The following is a 26326-nucleotide window of genomic DNA, read 5'->3' on the forward strand; positions in this document are numbered from 1 at the left end:
GATTAATTACCTTAATCCTTTATTACTTTAGATAACTTATGTTTAATATTACCAGCGGATCCAATGTCATCTCATACCATGCTGATGGGTTGGCCGAAAAAATAACAATAACATCTCACTTTAAATTAAATAAATTACAATAACCAAAATATCAGTATTTTCAAGCAACTAAAATTTAGTGTTCAAGAATAAACAAATTAAATTCATAATACAATGGTTGAATGGATTCTTATGGTATCCCATTCATAAAAGGCTACAGACTCGTGATAAAGATTGTTAGCAAGGCACGCATATTTTAAAAAGTTAATAATACTTAACAAAGGTTGAGTTTGCACATGCTTAAACCACACCCTGCACCAAAAGAAAACCAACCATCCCAGTTTAGGCATCAAAGTTTTGTAAGATGATGTGATAGTATAAGTTTTTATCATCCAAAATTTTAAGAGATCCATGGCATAATTTCTTCAGCAGCTTTCCTGTAAGTTTCCTCCATTGAATTTGCAGCCGAAGCTTGTTTTCCCTGTGGCATAAGCAATTCACTAAGTTTAATAAATTTAACTAAGAATATATATCTTGCGAAAAAATCTTTAGAAAAGAAACACGTTTTTTCATAAATTAAAAATAATTTATTAATAAATTAGTAAAAACTCTTTCAAATATTTAATAAAAAGTTGTTAGCATCGAGAGCCTCATGATGTGAGCAACACAAAGGAATGATAAGAAGAAACAAAGAAGAAGCATAAGAGAGGCTTACAAGAAGAAAGTTTAGAGAACTTGAAAAGGAAAATAGGAGACATAATAAATTGTAACTTTTTATTTGTTTCTAGAAAGTAGAAGTTTCTAGAATTATATAGTAGTTTCAACGAAGTTAAATAAGTGTAAAGAAGTGGATGATAGATAAATGGACAATGTCATGAACACAAACACAAATTCAAGAATATCCTGGTCACCAAAGATCACCTGGTAATAACATCTCTATTACTTATTAGTTAGCACGTAAATGGTTAATGACATTATAAAAAAAACTAATTGAAGATATTAAGAATAATATAATTCACCTTCAAGGTCAATACATATTAAAGTCTACTAAATGTAATATAATAGTGGCAATGTTAATGTATATGCAATTCATCCATTATTCATTTACTATCTTATTGATTCTTTAGCCGGCTAGAAAAATATTTATATATAGGAGAGGAAGAAGAAAATATATTGATGCCATATGAGGAAGAGAAACATTTAGACAATAAAGAAATAAAAAATATACACTTCAATTTCGACTTTAGTAACATTTTTTAATTTTAGTGAAACAATTGTGATTTTTTTTTTCATCTAACATAATAAATATATATTTAAATTATATAAGACATAAAAAGCATAATGAATAAAAAATTAATGTAATATTAAATTTTTAAAGTAATAAAAAAAAATTCTACTATAGTTTAAGCGTTAACTTTTTAGTGACAATTTTAAGATTTACTTTCTTGGTGTTTTTATAAACAAAGAATTTCATATTTCATTTATATATATACTCACTGTTGTTCAAATTTGGTCAATTTAATCTAACATACCACATCAAATAAGTTTGTTTATACTTAAAATAATTATCTTAATATTCATACTAACTGTAATTTTTAATTAATAGAAAATATAAATTTTGGTTAGTCCTGTGTACTCTATTTAAAAGAAGAAAAAAATTTGATAAAATAGGAAGAATATGTTTGTATTTGTTTAATCTGTTTATTTTCAGGTTTATTTAAAAAGTCAATCTTAGTTAATTTATTTAAATTTAAAATAAGTGTTTATGAAATAAATAATTTAAAAAACACTTATTTAAGAAACAAATAAAATTTACTTATTAAAAAAAATTATAAAACTGGTAGTTAAAATAAATGATGTTTTAAAATAAAAAATTATGTATTTTAAAAACTCTTACTTTAAAGTTAAGAAAAGGCATTTAACATAGTCTTTAAACATGCATTGAGAAATTATGAATAAGAAAGATACACACGTATGGTGTGAGATGGGAATGAAGTTTGAAACTTACATGGACTTGAATCATGCATGTTCCTCCATTTCCATTGGTCGAAATGGTAGCAGAAATGAGTTCTATGTTGTGCTTTTCCAGCACAGAAACAATGTTGGTCATGAGTCCTGGCTTATGAACCGAGCAAATCGAGAATTGAGCTTCATTTCCACGAATGTTCAGAACCATGTTTGAAGCTGCCCAAGTTTTATCAAAACCTACTTTCTGCTTCTCAGACACTGAAACTGCACAACAACTCTTTCCCATTATTTGTTTCAGACCATCTTCTGCCCTTTCTTCTTTCTTTCTCTCTAGCTTTTCTAGGGTTTCCTGCAGAACTTTTATGTAGTTCACTGCTTCGTTCACTATGGTTGCTTTATCAGCCTAACAAGTAGCATATGTGAAACCATCTCAGAATAGCATTTTAACCTTAACGTTCTCACTTGTCCTCATGTGCTACACAGTTCTTGTCACAATAATGACTCCTTTCTTTTAATATTATCCCAAAAAAAAGTGTTGACTTTGATCATTAATTAGGTATGTTAATAATTAATACTAATAATAAGTAATGATGGCGGTGCTTTTAAGTACAAATACCAAATTCCTACCGCCATATGTTTAAATTCTTTCCCTTTTCATTAATGTCAAATTTCCCTCTCTTTCTTGTTTTATTATAATAATTACCCATTTCATTAAATTAACAGTAACAATAACAACAATAATATAAATTTATTTTCGGAAAAAGTTGAAATAATAAGATCAATCTGGAATGAAGTTGTTTGCAAACATGAATTAATACAAAACAGTATATAACAGCTAGAAGAATGTATGATATATATCTTATATTCAATTAAATTGATCCATTTCTTATCATACTATTTGTAAATAGACTTGTACCAATGTTCTGGATGGAGAATGAGCAACACACAATTGAAACAAAGTTTACAATCACACTACATAAAAAAAAAAAAAAAACAAAAACTACATAAAGCACAAATGATTAATGAGTGAGATGTTAAGAAATACTATGATATCAATATCATTAAAATAATCTGTATTTGTGCGTAACCTTTGTTCAGCGGCTTTTGCAGAGAAAATTCAAATGCGTTAATATTTTTTAGATTTGTTCAAATTATTTCTTATGGTCATAATTTAACCGTCATCCTACTTTGGTAATATTCCTTTAAACTCCTTTAAAAAATTATTCCTAGAAATCAATAAAAGAAGAGAGTATGACTCAACCATCTTATATTATTGGTATTAATTAAGATATTTTTACTTTGTCAATAGAATGTTTGTATTATAATGAATACAAGAACATCATATAATCTCATTTATAATAGGGAACAATAACACACTAAATAATTTGAAGGTTAGGCCCATCATCTTAATTATATGTTCAGGCTTACAAGATCCCATTACGAAAATTTAGGAGAAGTTGTAAATATATTCTTATACTATGAAATAATCTACATATATTAAATATTTTAGCTTTTAAAGTATCTCAAGTGTTTTGGCTCGATCAATGATCATCTAAGAATGTAATATGAGATTTTTTTTTCTTTTTGCAAGAAAGGGATTTTTCTTTCACTTTTTTCAGTATTTTTTTTTGTGTGTGTTGATAAATATTAATATTATTAAATATCCTTAAAAACCTTGAATATGAAATGCATACCTTTGAAGGAAGTTGGGGAAGTAAAGCACTAAGATCGTCGAACATTTCTTTCATTTTCTTTCTTCGGCCTCTTTCGATGGATAGATGCAGTTCAGTATTAGTTCCCGGATCGTAGGACTCTTCACCACTAGTAATAATTTTCTTCTCATTTTCATCAACAACATCTTCATTTGACATCGTATTCACAACAAGGTTTTGGTTTGTTTTAATTTCACTGGAACGATTAGAACTAGAAGAAGTGTCTGTATGATTTTCCAATAAGAAATCCATAAGAAGTAAAAGCTGATTTTGTGACTAGAAAGTGTGGAGAGAAAGAAATGAGAGGCTAAGAAAGTTGAGTTTGATGTTAGGAAGAATGGTTCAAACTCAGGTGACGAAGTTTAGGAAGGTACAAAGACAAAATATAAATGTCAAAATTACTAAGAAAAAACCAAAATACATTCGTAAGAACATGGCGTTACGTTGAATTATAATAAAAACATTTAATATATAGTTTAATGTTGTGTACCTCAATCTATCCTCATATCCCACCACATACTGACCCACTTGCTTCTTAGCTTTCGCTTCATTTATTTCATTCTTCAAAAATATAGTTTTTTTAATACTATGAATATATTTAATACATTTTATGACATTTCTCATCATTTTGAAACTTAAAATATTTTGGTGACATTATTAAGATAGAGGAGTAGCAATAAAAAAGTAATTTTCATGTAATTGTGATTTTTTTTCAATATTTTCTTCTTTTGTTTAAATCCTACCCGCTGATAAATTTGAAACCTTTAACATTTATGATGTTAACTATTATTTTTATCAAAATTCTTATATTGGAATATAAATTTATTTATTTTCTTTATCTTTCTGTTTTCTTCTTCATATTAAGTTTTTTCTTTATCAGCATCATATTAAGCCATTACCGTTTTTCAACAAGAGCTTTTCTTTATTGTGCATACAATTATATGATAAAAAATAAAAATATTTTTGTACTCCTTTTTTTATTACAATCTATATTTATTTGGAGGTATTTAATATTTTCACGTTATGCATTATAAACACACAAAAATTACTTTAAAATATCACTTTTTTTTTTCCTGCAAAGAATAAGGTTAATAAATATACTTAAAATTCACCTTTACTTTTTGTAGTCTTACAATGAATAATTTTGATTCCAATAAAAATTTAATTGGATCTTTTAGTTCTGAAAAAAAAAGATAGTTATTAATATATTATTTAATTTTTAAAATAAAAGTATCTAGTCATGAAATTACATGTTAATCATTATTATTATAATAGTTTTCATGAATATCTTATATATAAATAAGTAAGTGATATTGCTACCGCCATAAATTTATGATAGTAATTGAATCACGTACTAATATAGTAGACAACAAATTATTTAATTTTGGAAAACTTTAAATGTACAATTAAATTTGTATAGGAACAAAAACTACATAATCATAAAAACTATAGAAGAAAAATAGATTTTGTGCTTGGACAAAACAATTTAAGAGAGTAATTTATTTATTTGGAGAATTTGAAATTCTTTGAAATAAAATGATTTATTTGGACACGAAATTAAAAGGAATTTGAAATTGAAGAACTTTAAGAAGGGTAAATAATAGGTTAAATTATGTCTTTGGTCTCCATTTCCGTAACAAAATATTGATTTAGTCATTCTATTTTTTTCATCTCAATTTGGTCTCTATTTTGGGAAATTTGATGCAATCAAGTCCTTTCTGTTAGTGGTGCAGTAACAACATTAGAAGGGGTGTCACATGTCAGTTCCTGATTTTTTGAATTTTTTTATTTTTTTATTTTTTTTTAAAAAATGAAAAAATTTGCCACGTGTCAAACTGATGACAGTAACAATGTGATGTGGCAGTGACAATGACATGTGTCACTATCATGCCAGGTGTCACTTCCTCATTCTCAACTTGGTCCTTGTATTTTTATTTTTGTTTCAACTTAGTATCAATTTTTGTAAAAAATTGAACAATTTTGTCTCTCTCTAAATTGAAACCAAATTTAATTTTTATATAAATATGCACAAATATTTCTATCAAAATTGATATTTCAAGTAAAAATTTGTAACAAGATTAAATTTATTTAAATTTATATTTTACAATGAATTTTATTTAAAATTGTTTTAAAGTTGTTAACAGAAAATAATGCTAATAGAAAACAAATCATAAATTATATTGATATTTTATTACATCATACTTTAATATTATTTTTTTATTTGAATATATATTTCAAATAATTGTGTGTTTTTAAATAGTAAAGTTCAATAATTTCTATACAAATGTTTGAGTTAGTGTAAAAATAACAATTATATAAATTTTAAAAATAATTTTAACAACTTTATGTAAAAATCCAAAACAAATAAATTTAAAATTTGAAAACAATTTCAAGTAAATTTGAATGTGAAACACAAATTTAAATAAACTTATTTTTGTTAAAAATATATTATAAAATATCAATTTGAATAAAAATATCAAATTTAATAAAAATATTTGTATAACATTTATATAAAAAAAAAATTTCAACTTGGTGAGCGACGAAATTGCACAATTTTTATAAACATTGGGACTAAATTGAGATAAAAATAAAAATACAAGGACCAAATTGAGAATGAGGAAACGACAACTAACATAATAGTGACATGTGGCATGACGTTAGCTTGACACACATGGCAAATTTTTAGTTTTTTTAATAAAATTTTTAATTTTTTTAAAAATTTTAAAAAATATATTAAAAATCCAGGGACTGACACGCTGCACCTATTTAACGTTGTTATTGCACCACTAACAAAAAGGACTTGATTGCATCAAATTTTCCAAAATAGGGACCAAATTGAGATAAAAAAGAATAGAGGGACCAAATCTATATTTTGTTACGAAAATGGGGACCAAAGACATTATTTAACCTAAATAATAAAAATGATAGAATTGGAAATTCACTCAAAAAAGAAGAAAATTTTAATTTCACAAGTTGTGAAATTTCACGAGTCAGCCCCATTCGACTCGGATTAAAGGTTAACCCAAGTCAATTCGGACCGAAGGTCGAGTCGAGTCGATCCATATCGATGGTAGAGCCGAGCAAGGGCAGGACAAAGTTGAGCCAAGTTGTCCTGGGACGAAGGTCGAACCGAGTTGTTCAAGATGGAAGATCAGGCCAAGTCAGCATGAGCCATTGGTCCATTAGTCGAGCCAAGCTAGCCTGGGAGGTAGTTCAAGTCGAGTCAGCCCAATCGAAGGGCCGAAGGCAAAACTGAGTCAGCCTAGGATGAAAGTCAAGTCAATCGGGCCCAACACGAAGGTTGAGCTGAGTCAGTTCGGGCCATTGGTCAAGCTAAGTCGTCCCGGGCTGAAGACTAAGCCAAATCACGTGGTTCGAAGGTTGAGCCGAGTCAATAAGGGCCACATGTTGAATAGAGTTGGCCTAGGTCAGAGGTGGACTTGAGTTGGCCCGGGCCAATGGTCAACTTGAGTCGGCCTAGGGCGAAGGTTGACCTGAGTGGGCTTATATTGAAGTTTGAGTCGAGTTAGCTTGTGCTAAAGGTCAAGTCAGCCTAGAGTGAAGGTTGAGACGAGTTAACCAGACTAAAGGTCGGGTCTATCGTCCCAAGTTGAATCTTCTATAGTCGAGCTAGCTTAACTTGGATTCAATGATAATGTTGAGTTTCCCTTAAAATAGAAATTCAATTGCTTTATCCAAATAAAAAATTTGAAATATGAGATATTTCATTTACTCCATCCAAACAAATTATTTAAGAAATGAAGAAAATTCAATTATAAATAATTTGAATTTTATGTATTTTAATTTTTTAAAATTGTTGAAATCCTTCGTCCAAACACAAGATTATGTTAATGTAAAAAAAATATTGTTTAATTTAAAAACACAAAATTAAAGTTTCAATGGTACAAAAGAAAGTGAGAGAAAAAAATAAAAAGAAAAACTATAAAGTGAAAAGTGTGATTCTTTAATAAATTAAAAAATATAAAATAATAAAAAATAAAATAAATTTATTTTTTATTAGAGACTTTATTTATTATTTTTAATATCATTTTTTAATTATTTATTATTATTATTATTATTATAATATAAACTCATAATTTATTATGCATTACGTTATTGTGACTCATAATTAATTATGTATACAAAAAATACTTCAAAATATTTGTTATTTTGACAATATAATTGATTGTGTATGTAGTTTAATTTAATTTATTTTCAGTTACAAATCACAATGTAACTGTTTTCATAAATTTCAGCAAAGCGACTTAAAAGACAAAATTACAAAATAGTTACTAAAACTGCACTATGTTATAAAAAATAGTTTTTCTTTTGTTAACTTTCATTAATAACTTTATTCATAGATATACAAATGATTAAATTATACTCTTATCTTGTGAGTCAAGAATGACTCAAGAATTTAAAAAATCTAAAACAAACGTAATAATGATATCTTTTTATTTATTAATTATTAATCATTAATAAAATAATTAAAAAATATATTTTGAAGATCGATTACAGAGAGATTTGGATAGAAGCTTAATAATATATATAAAATTTGTTTATGCAATTAAAAATTATCAAGATATTATATATTTAAGATATTAAATTAACACTTTTTTAATAAAAAAGACAATTATCATTTGATAAAGAAATATGTAACCAAGGTCGATTTAGAATTCAAACAGGTAAATTAAATGAATAACAATATATCAAGTTTTAATTTTTTACTTTTAACATTTTATCTTATATGACTAATGTCTTAAATCGAACTATTTGTAAAATTAATTAAAGATAGTTAAGATTTATGATTCTGACACAATAAAACATAATAGAGCACTAACCTTGATCTATGAGAGATTCTGTGAATATGCGTTCTTCAATTTATAATGTTTGTGTGCTCTTCAACTACCGTTTTCCAAACTATCTCTTTGCCTTTCTTTCCCTTCTCACACGTTCTTGATGGGTTACTGTGAAAAGAACCTTATGGTCAGAGACAGAACCCCAACCCCTTTATAAACCAACATCCATCAAGTTGATTTTTATTTTATCTTTAGTTTATTTTATTTTATTATCACTTCCCATAATAATAACCAATAAGTCTTTAAATTTTATTTATTAAATTACAATTGGGCCATCATAATATTTCAAATGAGTCACTAATAGAATTAATTCGTCAATTAATTCTAACATTCTCTCACTTGACTCATATAATGTCATAACATTATATGATTTAATACATAAACATAATACACATTAAAAGACCTTGTATAAATTGGTTCCATCATTATTCATAATTAAAGATATAAAAATAATAAGTGTCATGGCGGTCACACATCATTCGACCGACATGATCCCTTCCATGTACTATTATATAATCCATTTCTTTTTAATATGACCTTAAAACGAGAAGTCCATAATGGGTTCAAACATAATGTAATTTTTACAAAGCAATAACATAACATAATTTGTTTTCTTCATCATAATTTGCATGCATAAACATAAAGAAGAAAACACAGATTTCAGAAACTTATACATTAGGGAGCTCAGAGTGTCACATAAACATTAATAACATTAACAATCAACATTTAACATTCACTAGTAGACATAATGCCCATGTTCTTTACATCACTATCATACAATTTGGGCGGTAACCCTTTTGTTAAAGGGTCAACAATCATAAGATTTGTGCTAATATGTTCTATTGACATTCTACGTTTCTGAACTTCTTCTTTAACGACAAAGTATTTCAGCCCCATATGCTTAGTACCTTTGGAATACTTGTCGTTTTTAGAAAAGAAGGCTGCTGCGGAATTATCACAATAAATTTTCAGCGGCTTGGAAATACTTTCGACTACTCTAAGTCCTGAAATAAAGTTCCGCAACCAATTAGCCTGAATTGTGGCCTCAAAGCATGCCACAAATTCAGCTTCCATGGTGGATGCAGCAATGACAGACTGCTTCGCACTTTTCCATGAAATCACTCCTCTAGCTAAAAGATACACATAACCAAATGTAGACTTTCTTGTATCCACACAGCCGACAAAGTCTGAATTTGTATAACCTATCACCTCAAGGTGATAAGATTTTCTATAAGTAAGCATGTGATTCTTTGTTCCTTGTAGGTATCTTAAAACTTTCTTTGCAGCTTTCTAATGCTCCAATCCTGGATTACTTTGGTATCTACCAAGCATACCAAATGCAAAGCTAATATCCAGCCTCGTACAGGTTTGAGCATACATCAAACTCCCAACAATAGATGCATAAGGGATATTTTTCATCTGTTTCCGTTCCAAATCATTCTTTGGACATTGCATGAGACTAAACTTGTCTCCTTTCTGTATTGGAACAGGAGATGTTGAACATTAATCCATTCTGAATCTCTCTAAAACTTTATTAATATATGCATTCTGAGACAAACCTAATAGTCCTTGTGATCTGTCACGAAATATTTCTATTCCTATCAGATAGTATGCCTCACCCATATCTTTCATTTCAAAGTTATTAGAGAGAAACCTCTTAGTCTCACTTAATAGACCAAGATCATTAGTCGCAAGTAAGATATCATCAACATACAGAATCAAAAATATAAACTTACTCCCACTAACATTCAGATATATACACCGATCAACAGTGTTTTCCTTAAATCCAAAGGACACAGTAGTATCATTGAACATAAGATATCATTGCCGAGAAGCTTGCTTAAGTGCATATATTGATCTCTTAAGTTTACACACCATGTGTTCCTTTCATTCTTTAGCGAACCCCACTGGTTGGTCCATATAGACATCCTCTTCTAAATCCCCATTCAGAAAAGCATTTTTAACATCTGTTTGATGCAACTCAAGATCATAATGAGCTACTAATGCCATGATAATTCTAAAAGAATCTTTCTTAGAAACAAGCAAAAATGTTTCCTTATAGTTAATGCCATCTTTCTGAGTAAAACCTTTGGCAACAAGTTGGGCCTTGTAACGTTCAATATTGCCTTGAGAGTCACGCTTAGTCTTAAAGACCCATTTACACCCAACTCTCTTGCATCCTTCTGGCAATTCTACAAGGTCCCATACGTCATTATGTGTCATTGATTGAAGCTCATCTTTCATGGCATCTAACCACTTATCAGAATTATCACCATTAATGGCTTCTGAAAAAGAAATTGGATCATTATCAATACTTAAGTCATTTTCTAACTCTTGTAGATAAACCACATAGTCATTCGAAATAGTAGACTTTCTATCTTTGTGAAATCTTCTTAATACTATTTCTTGTAGTCGTTCTACTATTGGTTCATTAATAACCTCGGGATCATTAATTTGTTGTTCTTCTTGATTGTTGTGAGTTTCTACAACATGTGGAACAACAACTCTTGATAAAGAAGAAACTTGTACTATAACTTCCTTAATCTCCACATTTCGTGAAGCTTCACTCCCACTGGTTTCACTGTTCTCAATGAACCGATCATTTCCAGTTTCTACAATTCTTGTGCTATGGGTAGGACAATAAAACATATACCCTTTTGATTTTTCTGGATAACCAATGAAATATCCACTGATTGTTCTTTCATCCAGTTTCTTTTCTTGCGGATTGAATATTCTTACTTTTGCCTGACAACCCCAAACATGTAGGTGTCTCAAACTGGGTTTCCTACTCGTCCACAACTCAAAAGGAGTCTTTTGAACAACTTTACTAGGAACCCTGTTCAACAAATACATGACAGTCTTTAAAGCATACATCATCAATGATACAATTAAACATGAATACTTAACATACTCCTAACTATATCCAGTAAGGTTCGATTACGCCTTTCTGATACACAATTTTGTTGTGGTTTGCCTGACATTGCGTATTGAGCACAAATACCACGTTTCTCAAGGAACTTAGCGAACAGATCAGGGTGTTGTCCACTTTCATCATATCTTCCATAATACTCACCACCTCTATCAGACCTTATGATTTTCACCTTTTTGTCTAATTGTCTTTCTACTTCATTTATATAAACTTTCAAGGCATTCACTGATTGAGATTTCTCATGCAGTAGATAGACATGTCCATAACGCGAAAAATCATCAATAAAGGTGATGAAGTACTTCTCTTTATTGAAAGAATTTACATCAAACGAACCACATATATCGGTGTTATGATTTCAAGAAGCTAAGTGCTTCTCGTGGCTCCTTTCTTTGTGTGTTTTATTTGTTTGTCTTTAATACTCACACACACACACATTCAGATCAGTAAAATCTAAATCTGGAAGGATTTCATTCTTTACTAATCTTTGCAATTTTTTTTCTTTGGAAATATGTCCCAAACGTTTATGCCACAAGTAAGCAGATCGTTCATCCCCTAAACTACGTTTAGTGCCAACATTATGATGCAAAGTCAAAAGAGTTTCAGCATATAAATTATCCAAATTCAATTTATATAAACCATCATAAAGTGTACCAGATCCAATCATAAAAGTACGCTTAAAAAAATTGAAATAACCATTCCCAAACTTAAAAGAGTATCCAGCAACATCAAGTTTAGACAAAGTAATTAAATTCCCAGTGATACTAGGTACATAAAAAGTATCCATAAGGTCTAAGTGATATCAAATGTCGAGGATTAGACGACAAGTCTCGACCGCTTCTATTAGAACTTTCTCTTTATTGCCCATGAAGACAAACTTCTCATTTGGGTTTATGGTTCAGGTTGTAAGAAATCCCTGCATCACATTAGAAACATGAGTCGTACATCCAGAATCAATCCACCACATATTATGGGGAACTTTAGTTAAGTTTGATTCAAAACATACGTAAGCACTATGCTCATCTTTCTTTTCGAACCAAGCTCTGCGCTTTATGCAGTCCTTCTGGAAATGTCCAAACTTCTCGCAAAAATGACATTTGTCATTTTTCTTCTGGATTTTGGTTGAGAAATCGACAATCTTTAGTGGTTCTTTACCCTTTCCATGTTTCTTAGTAACTTTCTTTCATACAGCTCCTTGATTCTTCACATACTGAATAGAGTGGCTTCCTAAGTTCTTCAATCGGGTCTCCTCCTGAACTAGCATATTGTGCAATTCATGCACATTCCACTTGTCTTTCATGGTGTTATAGTTCATCTGGAATTAACCATACTCAGATGGTAATGAGTTTAAAATGAACTGCACGAGAAAACCTTCATCCACTGTCATTCCTAGAGACTTAAGTCTTGCTGCGATATTTGTCATCTCAATTACATGCTCATACATAGTACGTGAACCGTCAAACTTCATATTCGTCAACGTACTCATCAGTGTCTCAGGAGAGATTTATCAGCAGTTTGGGAGCGCTCTTCCACAAATTTCATAAATTCTTTTGCTTTATCGGTTTTGGGAAGAGTTAACTTTATATTACTTGCTATACTCATTCTCATAAACATTAAGCTAAGTCTGTTTGACCTTTCCCAAGCTTTGTAATGAGCTTTCTCTTCACTACTACTGGCATCTGTGATAGTAGTCGGCTTTTCAACTTGAAAAGCTAGATCAAGATCCAACACACCTAAGTGAAATTGGACTTGCTCACTCCAGCCAGGGAAATTCAACCTATTAAAGACTGGAACAGACGAAGCATGCGAGTGTAAAGATACCGTAACAAAGACTGCAATTAACACATGCCTAACATTAATGCTTTGAGTCATAAAACTAAACGTAAAAACAGATTCAGACATAAACAATCATTCTATGCATACTAATGTTCTCCTTTGGGAGATCCAATAATACATAAACATAATGATTCTAATCATTATAACATAATTGATAATTAAAATATGCATCAACTAGAATCACTTACTACCTTTGGGTATATAAATAAAACTAGTGACACATACAAAATTATCTACAATCATGCTCATTAATTATAAGAACAAATCAACTTTTGGGCGATCCTGAAATGCCTTATAATTAATGAATTTCAATTAACTCATAAATTTAACTATTCATAAATTAGCATCCATACTAAGGGTAATTGAAATAAAAACATTAATAATTTGAAATCACAAAAACTTAAAAATTTTGGCCACTTTAAAGGTGACTAACAAAATTTATCATACTTGATTTCAAATAAATAATTACACATTTAATTGCTATAAACTGTATATAGCATCCTCATTAATCTTAATTTTAATTTAACAATAACAAACATACATATTATTGCAAATTAAAATAAAATTATTAATTATTTATATAAATAAAATAATTAATATTAATTTTATTGGCAACATAAACTAATAAAAACATTACACTTTAATCTTAATAAATAAAAAAATAAAATAGCGTAAGGAGAAAAGGAATTGGAATTGGCACATTCACAGTAACGATTTTCATACTTTCACACTATGCCATTCATTACTTGATTCCAAATTAAAATAAACAACTTTCATACGTACACACGTAACAGTAGCGAAAAACATGATTCCAATTAGTGGCACGTATTCAATAATGGCACGTTCAATCTATTTGTAGTTAAACCACACACACAATTCCAGTTAATCCTATTCGTACGGGAGGCATCATGGCATCATGGCATCATGCTCTTTCGCATTAAACATTTGTACACTTATAATAAAAACTTGATACAATTCAATAAACATAAAATTGTTGATGCCTTTCAATTTGCAATTGAATCACTTAAAACGAACAAAAAACTTTCCAATTTCAAATTAAACCACGCATGATAGTTTTCACCAAAAACTAGTTTCATGCCACTGATGACGATTTTAACACGCGATTTAAAATCAAAAGAGAAACGGTTCTCTTTTACATAAACGCGGGAGAAAAACATTAAAATCCCTAAATTCTATAATTAGGGTTCACTAAAATTTGGGAAACATTGTCATAAAATTGGAGAATCATAAATCCTATAAAACTTGGTTCTGATATCACATGTAAAACTAATTAAGGATCATTAAGATTTATGATTCTCACACGATAAAACATAATAGAGCACTAACCTGTGTGAATATGCGTTCTTCAATTTATAATTTTTGTGTGCTCTTCAACCACCGTTTCCCAATCTACCTCTTTGCCTTTCTTTCTCTTCTCACACATTCTTGATGGGTTACTATGAAAAGAACTTTATGGCCAGAGACAGAACACCAATCCCCTTTATAAATCAACGTCCATCAAGTTGGTTTTTATTTTATCTTTAGTTTATTTCATTTTATTATCACTTCCCATAATAATAATCAATAAGTCTTTAAATTTTATTTATTAAATCACAATTGGACCATCATAATATTTCAAATGAGTCGGTTAATTCTAAAACTATTGAAACAATGTTCAATCAAAAAACAAAGAGCCAAGCAATAGAAAAAGCAAGAAATTAAACCCTAAAATTCGCAAATAAGAAGTCATGATTATAAAAAATATAGATAATTAACCAATATTTTTTTTCCTAACTAAAGTTATGATTTATTAAAAAAAGTTATTAACTCATTATCATTTTTTTACCAATAAAAATTAACCATAACACTATTTTAATTAATTTTTATCTAATATCATTTTCAATACCAATAGAAATTAACCGTAACATAATATTTTAATTAAATTTTATTCTCAAACATAATTTTATAAATAATTTAATAGAAGATAGTAATACTAAAAATATTTTTTTAAGGACTTAAAACAAGTGTATTACCATTTTGGCCTTAGGTTAGCGTTGTGTTTACTATATGTCTCTTATAATAGGTAGTCATCATGTTAGTAATAATTAAATTGAAACTAAATCAAAATACTTTTTCCAAAATTTCATAGGCTTTGTAGCATCTTGATTATGATAATTTATATTTTTGATTTATTCAGAAATTAATATTTTAAAACTTTTAAAAATTGAGAAATTTGTTGGGGTTTAATTTCATCAAAGAAACACACCATCCTCGTCGTCTTTCAAATCCAATTATTTTTGTTTTGCTAAAAGGTTTCATAATATTTTGCTTATTTATATTTTCAAATATACAATTTCATCAAATACACGAAAAACCTTTTTTGAAAAATATGTTTTGGAATAAGTTAAATCCTTTTGTTATGTAAAGAGGAATAGTAAGACTCAACTACGTTAATAAATTATCAATATAGGCGAATATACACATTTAATATATATTTTTGTTAACATATAGCTTTGATATGACATTTTATACAATTTTTTGTTCCAACGCTTCCTTTAACTAGGCAAGATCGTTAGTAATTAAAACAAAAATAAACTAATAATTTCATAACCTACAATATAGACAATTCTACTTTGGATTCACGATTTTGAGAAAATAGACTAAGTGCTAACAAAATAAAACAACTCTACATAATCGTCTAATCTAATGAAAAAAAATGTATAAAAAGTTTCGTTTTTTTACAAAAATTACTTTAGAATCATGCCATTAATATTTTTTCATCGATGGATAATATAAAACTTTGTATACTATTCCTAACCATTAACTTCACGATTATATACTTTAAACGAATTGAAAATTTCCTTTTAATTTATGTTTGTTTTTATTGTGAATACAAACTTTATTTGTCTTAAGATTTATATACTTATATCATGAATGGTATATCTTTATTTTGGCTTAATTATCTTTTAAGTCTTTTGGACGAAAAAAAATATGAAGATCTAAAATTAATACTATTTTTTAGGACTATTATATTACAAAATCACAGTTACAAACGTTGAAAATAAATTTAAATATTTTATTCATTGATTTTCGATAATTAAACATACAAATTTAGTTTAATCCTTAAACAACAATATTTGAACATATGAAGTTAAGCCACAAAATCCCACTAATAGTCTTAAGAAAAATTACTTAATTACAATAAACATATAATAATAATAATAATAATAATAATAATAATAATAATAATAATAATAATAATAATATAAGTGTTTTCAACCAAAGTTTTAAGCGATCCATAGCAGAATCTCTCCCGCAGCTTGCCTGTAAATTTCTTCCACTGAATTTGCATCCAGGAACTGATGTGAAGCTCGTTTTCCCTGAATCATCAAAAAACTTCATCTAAGTTAAACTAACCCTAATTTTATGTTAATGTAACATGCTTCTATATAATAAGAAAAATGTTGAATTCTTTTAAAGTAAATGTATGAATGCGTGTCATTTTTGTATTAAAGCTGTAGTAATTAATAAATTTATTTATTTTTTGTATTTTTAATAATTTAGAAATTGCGTGTCTGAGTAATTAGAAATATTTAGTTTTTTATAAGAAGTAATAATGAAAAGTGCACAAGAGTTTGAAACGTACATGAGCTTGAATCATGATTGCATTTCCATTCCCCATGCACGAAATGTGGGCATACACAAGCTCGATCTTGTATTTATCAAGCACAAAAACTATGCTGGACACCAGACCCGGTTTATGGGCCGCGCAAATGCAGAATTGGGCCTCGTCTCCACAAACATTCAAGACCATGTTTGAAGAGGCCCAGGTTTTATCAAAAGCTACTGGCTGCTGCTGCGCAGGGAGTAAAAGCGCGTTTGAAGAAGTTCCCATAATCGCGTTCGAAAAGCCGTAATTAGAAGAAAGTCCCTGAGCAGTCATAAACATCGACGGTGATGATGACCCATACCCAAACGTGGACCCACATCGGACCCTTTCTTCTTTCTGCTTCTCAAGCTTTTCCAGGGTTCTCTCGAGATTTTTGATGTAGCTCACTGCTTCATCCACAACCGTTGATTTATCCGCCTGCAAAACCATGATCAAACAGTTGAAACGAAGTAAACCTAAGAATGAACATGAATCTGATGGAAAATATTTACCTTAGAAGGAACATGCGGAAGCAATGCATGAAGACTAGCGAACATGGTTTTCATTTTCTTTCTCCTTTCTCTCTCAGTCCATATATGCATTTCATGATCAGATTCGCGATTATTTTCAGCATTTCCTTCTGCACTGGTAGCTTTGTTCAGCTCTCGATTTCGCTTCTTTTTCATGACACCTTCGTCCTTTTCGTTCTTCTGCTTTTGTGAATTCGTGTTTCCCCAGAGCACGTTCGTATCATGAGAACTTTGATCTTCTGACATGAAGAGCATGATAGATTTGACGCAAGAGAGGCAGATTTGATGAGAAGAAGAATGGAGAAGACACGTTTATATAGAAGTGAGAGAGAGCTTACAGCTGAAGATGCAAGAGAAGATATGAATGATGATGATTAACTCTCTCCAAACTATAACCATAACACAATGCAGTTACTTTGAATCACAACAAATATATTAACATCATAATTATGCTAAAATATTATTTCAGTCCCACTAGATATGGTAACCATGATTTTAGGAAGAGTTTCATTTCATTTATTTCATTCTTTAATACATATATGTAATTTATTTTTATAATATAAATGCAATTTTAATAAATTATATTATATCTATTATTGTTGTCAGATGTAGAGTAAACTTTGGTGACAATGAAATAGCAATTTATCTGAAGTTATAAATTATGATCTTCTTTATTGGATATTTTTGTTTTTCATTTAATGGTAATTTTCGAAAGATTAACATTTATTATGATAGCAAAAGACATTTTTCTCAAAACTCTTATGTCAAATATACTAATTTTTATTATATTTTGTTGTCTTTTCCATTTCATCTTCGTATTAAGCCTTTAATCTCTTTAATTTAAAAAGTTTTTGTATTGGATGTATGTGAATATATGATAAACAAATAAAAAGGATAAGAATATTTATAATTCTACTTAAAACACAAAAGTTATTCAATTATTCTTTAAGCAATTAAAAAAATATGTCCTTTTACATTATATACCTATAGACACATAATAAAAATCACTTAAATGTTAAAAAAATGGTTTCATAGTTTTCATTAAAATTACAGGTTTTATTGTGAACAATGTGTTTCCACCTTGGTTTTTAATAAAAAAACTTTGGTAAAAAAACATTTATTGGTTCTTATAAATAGTTAAGAAACATGTTTGTGATCTCTAGTGTGTTCAAATCCCAATAAATATGCATCCCATTAAATTCTTCTTTTAAAAAAGTAAATAATTAATGAGCTTTATAGTTATATGATAATATTTGTATGAATAAATGATAATGGCACGCGTTTTTAACAAAATGATTTATTTATGGTTTAACATTAGTTATGACCTATTAATAATACATATCCATTTCATAGATATAAAAAAATTATTAAAACTCACATTTTGATAGTTAAAAAATAACAATCTCTTTTGAATTAAGATATTCACATCTTTACATGTTTATATTATTTTTTAATGCTTCTTATCTGCGTTACTTTAGAAAATCTAAACTGATAAACTTAATGTGTTTTGTTAAACAAATTATTTATATTATCTTTCTAATGATAATAATATTCCCTGTAACAAATTTTGTTCTTATCTGCAAGTGCAAATGATGGTGTTTTTGGACAGAAATATACGTATTAGGTAATGAATACACTCTCTTTAACTTTCCTGATGAGAGAAAAAGATGCTAACGTTAATTTTACAAAGTAATCATGATTTAGATGCAGGTTGTTGCCATTATGTAAGAAACTCATATATAAATATTAAGTAAAATAAAAACATTGAATTGTGATTTTAATTCAATATCATAAAATTATTAGTTTAGTAAAGTAATATTCGTATTTTATTTATAAATTCGTGTGTGAGAATTTAACTTCACAGATCATAATCAAGATGTAATAATAGAAGGCATAATAGTTCGAATAAATTTTATTATAGATTTTAACATTCATATCGGAAAAATAGGCTTAAGATCAATTCAACCTTAGAAATGATTTTATAAGATAATATTTACATTCTACAGTTTGATATTGAGTGACAAAATATCTAACAAACACTATTAAAATAAACTTTGATGCCACTTAAAAAAATTAAAATCTCACAAAATCAAATTAATAAATAAATATTTAATCTATTGTATATATTGTATTTTATAAATTAAATTATAAAATATTTTATCGTTAAATTTGATTAAAGTCATAAAATATAAAATATCTTGTGACTAACTATATATAGAAGTTATATTTTAGTTGATTGTATAACTTCTTATCTATAACTATTTATAATCTATTCTTATATATAAAATATATAAAGAAATTCTGTTTTGTGTACACAATTTTTATTCCTATTTTACATTTTATAATAAATTATTTATTTAGTTATTTGAAATTAACAATTATTTTTTACATATTTTTTATAAAATTTTCTTGATAATTTTTTTTTCATTCATCAAGAGTTATTGTTTTTTCATTTATTCCATTTCATTCTTAATAAATATAAATTTACTTTATATATTAACTATTCACAATATTATTACATACTAATATATATATATATATATATATATATATATAAATAAATAAATAAATGTGAACACACAGGACTTGTAGTTATATATAAAATACTTTACATATCATTTATTAAAGAAAATGTTTTACTTCATTTTATGAAGTGTGTATATATTAAATATTTTATAATTCAATTTAAAGATGAAATATAATTCTTTAATAGTTCGAGGTTGAAAAACTTATTAATAACTCTATCATGATCTGGTTTATCTTATATATGAGTGATAAAACGCTTTTGTTTGCCAGCATTTGCAAGCCCATACAAACTTTTATAAACTAGTTTTTAATGTTTTATGTTATTTATTTAAGTAAGACAAAATATTTCATGTATATCAAACTTGATTATCTCAGGAAAAAATATAATGGCTCCATTTACTACATACAAGTCTTTATATTTTCATAACTTTGAGTCCAGACTCTTGAACATGCTACTTTAGATAATAATAAATATCACGTAATCTAGGAGTGATACAAGTAATAAAGAGAGATATATAATCCAATGACAGTAATTAATGGTATAACTAAAGGACAGTGTATTATTCGCTTTAAGTTTCTATGAAGTTCGAAAAGTTAGCTTTTCATTCGTATACATGCAACTCTAGTGCTTTCCTCACACTTGAGTCCACACATTTCAAACCAAACTCAGAAAACTGCAACACGCAACGTGCCCATGGTTCTATGTTGATAAGGTAAGAGTTTCACTAACTTTGTTGAACATAATTAACCATCTTTAAATATTGAAGAAAAAATAATTAGTCATTCATTATTGATCAGATTAAGAGATGAACTTCTTGGAAATATTACTTAATATCATTTTTTTTATTTAAATTAGGTTTTAGAAAATATTTCAGGTTTAGAGATATATTTCAGTTTTAGGAAATTAGTTATTATTTTATATTAAGGGTGAGATATTGTAATTATTTTATACTTGATATTCTGTTACATTTTAAATCTATATATAGGGTATATCAATAAAATACAATATGTCCCTCCGTATAACATATCACATATATCTCTTATATCTCTTATATTATCAAAAGCCCTAAATCCCAAGGGTGAGTCCCTTGTTTTTTTTTCTTTTTCATATGGATATATTTCGGTGACCCCTTTTTGTTATGGTTATGGTTATGCGGTCAGTCACTCCTGTAAGGCCCTGTTATTTTTTCTTCTTTTTTTTTTGCCTTACATAAAGGGGCTGACCCAAATCTGATGGGCCTAAGAGCTGGCCCAAATGTTAAAGTTGAGCCCAGGGTGCCCTAACGCTCACACTTTCTTCATTCTCAGATTCGCAGCCGCCTTCCTCTCCACTGTACCGCTAGAGCTCTGCTAGGGTTTGTTTCCCGCCTCGAACCAGTCCGCCTAAAAGCTCAAGTAGTGATTTCTACTCCACGTAAGTGATTCTGACCCTACTATATTTATTTCCTAAAGTTGTTCTTCGTATTTCACCGTTTAGAGTTCGAATTAATCCCATTTTCTTCCACTGTTCCGCTATTCTGCCAGTTCAACAAGTCCATCACTCGAGCTGCTATGCTCCGAGGTCCCGTGTCGAAGTTTTGTTAACCCTTTTCTAGGTACGGGAAGTTAGAGTTCGAGTCTAAGTTGTGTTTTTATGCCTGTTCTTGAGCTTTTGAATGGTTTGCATGGATAAATCATTGGTTTGGTGTGTGTAGTGCTTGGTATATTTGGTTGGATCGGGAAACATCTTTGTTGCAGGTGAATCAGGGGCGAGAGCTGTTAATCTCGCCCAAGCGAGTCAGGCTCGCCTAAGAGAGTTTGACGAAGGCTCGCCCAAACCCCAATGTGCGAAAGGTCGCCTAGGCGACTCGCTAAAATTTTTGAGCGAGCGAACACCTCGACCAGGTGAGAGGGGTCTCGCCTAAGCGAGATCCCGTGATGTTCTCTGGATGCTTCCTCGAGCACTCGCCTAGGCGAAGGGGGGCTCGCCTGAGCGAGCACGTCTCGCCTAAGCGAGACCCTTCAACCTGAGCGATGGGTTGGGCGAGGCAGTACGCTGTTTGGGTGCTTGTTTATTCTTGGATGACTGATATTGGTTTGAGTATGAATGTATGATAAGAAACATGTATATAATGGAGTATTATGCATGCTTGGCATGAATCATGAATTTTAGGTGATGGGTCTGGTATGAAAGTTGGCATGTGAACTAAATGAGTTGGTTATTGTTAAGTGGCATGAAAATGAGATGAGTTAAGATCCTATGAGCATGAATGGTATATGATGATTTGAAATGGGTTGGGCCTGGATCATGAAAGGCTTTGACTTTAAAGGTTGGTACGATTAATGTATATCTATACGTGGTGATTATTATTTGGCTATGTGAATATGGTTGATCTGTGTCAGTGCATAATTCCTTGGGGTCTCTAGGTGAGACTTTCAGGGTCGCGCTTCAGTGGTCGGGACGTAATTCCATGACCCCTGTTAGTGGGTGTCCATGGTGGTGCCCCATCTGTATAACTAGGTAAGAATTCAAGGTAAGGATTGCATCCTAACACTCTAAGGAGTCAGTTAGTCTCACTTAGAGCGGACTGACCCCTGTGGTGAGAGTAGCAGGAGGTCTGAAATTCATTAAGGACTAACCTTGTGGTGAGGGAAATTTGATTCATTGAAACACTTGTAACACATAGCTTGGGGGTGAGCAGCTCGGGGGTGAGCAGAGGTATCCACCAAAAGTGCAAGCATCCGCTGAATCCGACCAGGTTATACGTATCTGGATGAGTCGAGTCAAGTCGTAGTGTATTGATTCAAAGGTCATAACATGCTTGGTTGTTGTATGAATATTGGATGATGAAAATATATTTGACTGAATGATGAAAATGTTGTTTGGCTCTAGCTTACCCTGTTTGTTGTAATGTTGTCTTGTATGTGGCTCTTCTTTCTTGCGATGATCACTAATTTGATTGATGGGAGCAGATGGGCGAGGTTCTCGTGGTCAGCAAGGGAATGGTGATTCCGCTGTTGAGCCATCTGGGCTGGATTTTATTCTTTTCATGGTTTCCTTAGGGCTATGGCCCATGTATTGTTTCATGCCTTCTTGATCTACGCTCTATTGTTAGACCTTTATTTAGTTTTCCTTTGGCATCGTGGTGTGCCCGGTTTGTTGGGGTTGTGTTAAGAACCCCAGGACTATGCTACATTATTATCTCTGTGTGACGTTTCCTTTAATTTTGTGTATTAAATTAAATGGGACGTTACATTTATGGTATCAGAACGGTTATTCCTTAGGTCTGTGGACTTGGATGTCCGCTTAGCTTTCTCTGTGTCTTTTGAGTGTTCTTAGTTAAATTCTTGCCTTATCAAAACTTAACCAAGTGATTTTCTGTGTGCCAGTGATCCATGGCACCTCCTCGTACGCCAGGGCAATCGAGGCAATGGTAGCTGCTATGATGCAGCAGAGCACCGCGATGATGCAACAGCACGAAGCATCCATGTAGCGACAGGCAGCGTCGCTTGAACAGCAATAACTTGTGATATAGCAGATGGTGGCTACTAGGGCAACTGCTGAGGACGCCCATCGACAGCACATGGAGGCATTCCGCCAGCTGGAGGAGAATAGGGCGACTGCCCCTATGTTTGGTCCTGAACCACGACCTACAGTCAGTGAGTGGAGCTTAGAGGATTTTCTGAAGCACCACCCAGCGAAGTTTGATGGCAAGACTAGTCCTGACGCCGCAGACCAATGGTTGAAGGACCTGGAACGCATTTATGATGTGAAGATGTGCCCTGCGGAGAACAGGTTGGCATTCTCTATGTACATGCTCACGGGGGAGGCAGAGCATTAGTGGATCAGCACCAAATCTATCCTCGAGGAGAGAGACGAGCTAGTGATGTGGGAGGCTTTTAAGGAGAGATTCCTCTCTGAGTATTTTCCAGACAGTATCCGGTACGCCAAGGAGATAGAATTCCTCCAGTTGACCCAGGTAAGGAAGACGGTAACGCAATATGTTGAGAGGTTCAAGTACCTCAGCCGTTTCTACACCCTGCCACTCGATGAGGATTGGCGATGCAGGAAGTTCCAGAATGGGCTTCGCGGTGACATCCGCTTGGTGGTGGCTCCCTTGTCCATCAAGGATTTTGCCGCTCTGGTGGAGAAAGTCAGGGTGATGGAGAAGATGAAGCGTGAGGTGGAAGGTCAGCGCCCACAGCAGTCACAACCGCCTCAGAGGATTGGTGGACCATCTGGGTCCAAGCCTAGACACTAGGAGCGGAGGAGACCATATGATAGACCTCACCATCAGCCTCAAGGGTCTAGGAGCTTTTCTCCTCAACAGGGCCGAGTTCAGTGCTACATTTGTGGAGGCCCTCACCTGAGGAGTGCTTGTCCACGTATGGAGGGTTACCGTAGATGCAACAACTGTGGCAAGGAAGGCCATTTTGGGAAGGATTGTCCCACTCTTGCTAGGGCAGCAGCATGCCCTCCAGTTCAGGCTTCTCACCAACACCAGCGGAGAGATAGAGGCAACAGGCCTCAAGCGACAGGCAGGGTATATGCCATGACCGGAGCAGAGGCTGCAGGCTCAGGTAATCTTGTTATGGGACGATGCATGATAGCGGGTGAATCTTTGTGTGTACTGTTTGATTTTGGAGCGACACACTCATTTGTGTCAATTGCTTGTGTGGAGCGTTTGGGTCTGTCGGTGCGCGAGCTACAGTGTAAACTTCCAGTATCTACCCCGGCGTTAGGTCTGGTCAGGACGTCGTTCTTGTGTGCTAGGCTTCTAGTAGAGGTAGAGGAACGCAAGTACAAAGTAAATCTAATCTGCCTGCCTCTATAGGAGTTGGAGGTAATCTTAGGGATGGATTGGCTCTCTGCCAATCACATTCTGATAGACTGTCGGGAGAAGAGGTTGTTGTTTCCTGACTTAGAGGAGTTTGAGTTGGTGTCTCCTTAGGGGGTGGCGAGAGAGATTCAGAGTGGCGCGCAATGCTTCATAATCTTCGCCCGTATGGAGGTGGGAAAGAGAGAAAGAACATCAGTTATACATGTGGTACATGAGTTTGAGGAGGTGTTTTCGGATGAGGTACCAGTGTTGCCTCCCAGTAGAGAGGTGGAGTTCTCTATTGATCTGGTTCTAGGAACGACCCGGTGTCGATGGCTCCATATCGTATGGCTCTAGTGGAATTAGTGGAACTCAAGAAACAGATAGAAGAGTTGATGGAGAAACAGTTTATCCGACCCAGCACTTCGCCTTGGGGAGCACCAGTGTTGTTAGTGAAGAAGAAGGATGTGAGTTCGCGCTTGTGTGTGGACTACAGGCAACTGAACAAGATGACGATCAAGAATAAATATCCGCTTCCGAGAATTGACGACTTAATGGATCAGCTACATGGGTCATTGGTATTCTCGAAGATAGATCTGAGATCGGGTTACCACCAGATTTTAGTGAAGGCTGATGATGTGCAGAAGACGGTCTTCAGATCCAGATATGGCCACTATGAGTATGTGGTTATGCCATTTGGTGTGACCAACGCTCCAACGGTGTTCATGGACTACATGAACAGGATCTTCCGGCCTTTCCTAGATAAGTTTGTCGTAGTCTTCATAAACGACATCCTTATCTATTCCAGAACTCAGGAGGAGCACGCAGAACAACTGAGGTTGGTGCTTGATGTTTTCAGAGAGAAGTAGTTGTACGCCAAGTTGTCCAAGTGTGAGTTCTGGATGAGTGAGGTTCAGTTTTTGGGGCAAGTGATATCCGCCCAGGGGATTGCAGTGGACCCAGCGAAGGTCGAGGCAGTGGTAAAATGGGAAAGTCCTAAGTCGGCAACGGAAATCAGGAGCTTTGTGGGGTTAGCGGGCTACTATAGGAGGTTCATAGAGGGATTCTCTAAGATAGTAGCGCCTCTGACTTTGCTTACCCGGAAGGACCAACCCTTCACTTGGACGGACAAGTGTGAGGAGAGCTTTCAGGAGCTAAAGAGAAGGTTGACGAGTGCTCCTATATTGGTGATTCTGGACGTGGGGAAACCGTTTGAAGTCTACTGCGACGCATCTCATCTTGGGCTTGGTTGTGTCTTAATGCAAGAAAAGAAGGCAGTGGCGTATGCTTCACGACAGCTTAAGATGCATGAGTGTAACTACCCCACTCATGATCTAGAGCTGGCAGCAATAGTATTTGCCTTGAAGATCTGGAGGCACTATCTCTATGGTGCTCAGTTCCGTGTGTTCAACAATCATAAGAGCCTCAAGTACTTGTTTGATCAGAAGGAGCTGAACATGAGGCAGAGGAGGTGGATGGAGT

General features: G+C 31.9%; 3 protein-coding genes across 3 annotated transcripts; 1 reads left to right on the forward strand and 2 right to left on the reverse strand.

Moving 5' to 3' along the window:
• Positions 1 to 224: 224 nt before the first annotated feature.
• On the reverse strand, positions 225 to 4045 carry LOC114175671 (transcription factor bHLH95-like). Its single transcript, XM_028060452.1, has 3 exons — positions 3702 to 4045; positions 2048 to 2410; positions 225 to 520 (listed from the first exon to the last, which is right to left on the reverse strand). Exons 1-3 carry the CDS (start codon positions 3969 to 3971, stop codon positions 440 to 442), a joined length of 714 nt encoding a protein of 237 aa, XP_027916253.1. The 5' UTR covers positions 3972 to 4045; the 3' UTR covers positions 225 to 439.
• A 12570-nt stretch (positions 4046 to 16615) lies between these two features.
• LOC114175717 (transcription factor bHLH95-like) lies at positions 16616 to 17776 on the reverse strand. Its single transcript, XM_028060501.1, has 3 exons — positions 17502 to 17776; positions 16987 to 17427; positions 16616 to 16720 (listed from the first exon to the last, which is right to left on the reverse strand). Exons 1-3 carry the CDS (start codon positions 17772 to 17774, stop codon positions 16628 to 16630), a joined length of 807 nt encoding a protein of 268 aa, XP_027916302.1. The 5' UTR covers positions 17775 to 17776; the 3' UTR covers positions 16616 to 16627.
• Positions 17777 to 24412: 6636 nt separating this feature from the next.
• LOC114175219 lies at positions 24413 to 25713 on the forward strand. The gene is made up of 3 exons (XM_028059983.1): positions 24413 to 24832; positions 25435 to 25523; positions 25653 to 25713. The coding sequence occupies exons 1-3, from the start codon at positions 24413 to 24415 to the stop codon at positions 25711 to 25713; spliced, it is 570 nt and encodes a 189-aa protein (XP_027915784.1).
• Positions 25714 to 26326: the final 613 nt, after the last annotated feature.

The sequence above is a fragment of the Vigna unguiculata genome, chromosome 3 (genome assembly GCF_004118075.2).
Source record: "Vigna unguiculata cultivar IT97K-499-35 chromosome 3, ASM411807v1, whole genome shotgun sequence".
Taxonomy (NCBI): Eukaryota; Viridiplantae; Streptophyta; class Magnoliopsida; order Fabales; family Fabaceae; genus Vigna; species Vigna unguiculata.

Bases quoted from the DNA above. Each gene is read 5' to 3' on its own strand.
- LOC114175671 (XM_028060452.1), bottom strand. From the start codon at position 3,971: ATGGATTTCTTATTGGAAAATCATACAGACACTTCTTCTAGTTCTAAT. The intron at 2,411-3,701 runs GTATGCATTTCA...GCTACTTGTTAG, and splicing joins TTCCCCAACTTCCTTCAAAG to GCTGATAAAGCAACCATAGT. The intron at 521-2,047 runs GTAAGTTTCAAA...CTTATGCCACAG, and splicing joins CATGCATGATTCAAGTCCAT to GGAAAACAAGCTTCGGCTGC.
- LOC114175717 (XM_028060501.1), bottom strand. From the start codon at position 17,774: ATGCTCTTCATGTCAGAAGATCAAAGTTCTCATGATACGAACGTGCTC. The intron at 17,428-17,501 runs GTAAATATTTTC...ATGGTTTTGCAG, and splicing joins TTCCGCATGTTCCTTCTAAG to GCGGATAAATCAACGGTTGT. The intron at 16,721-16,986 runs GTACGTTTCAAA...TTGATGATTCAG, and splicing joins CAATCATGATTCAAGCTCAT to GGAAAACGAGCTTCACATCA.
- LOC114175219 (XM_028059983.1), top strand. From the start codon at position 24,413: ATGGAGGGTTACCGTAGATGCAACAACTGTGGCAAGGAAGGCCATTTT. The intron at 24,833-25,434 runs GTAAATCTAATC...GTATTCTCGAAG, and splicing joins TAGAGGAACGCAAGTACAAA to ATAGATCTGAGATCGGGTTA. The intron at 25,524-25,652 runs GTATGTGGTTAT...TATCTATTCCAG, and splicing joins TCCAGATATGGCCACTATGA to AACTCAGGAGGAGCACGCAG.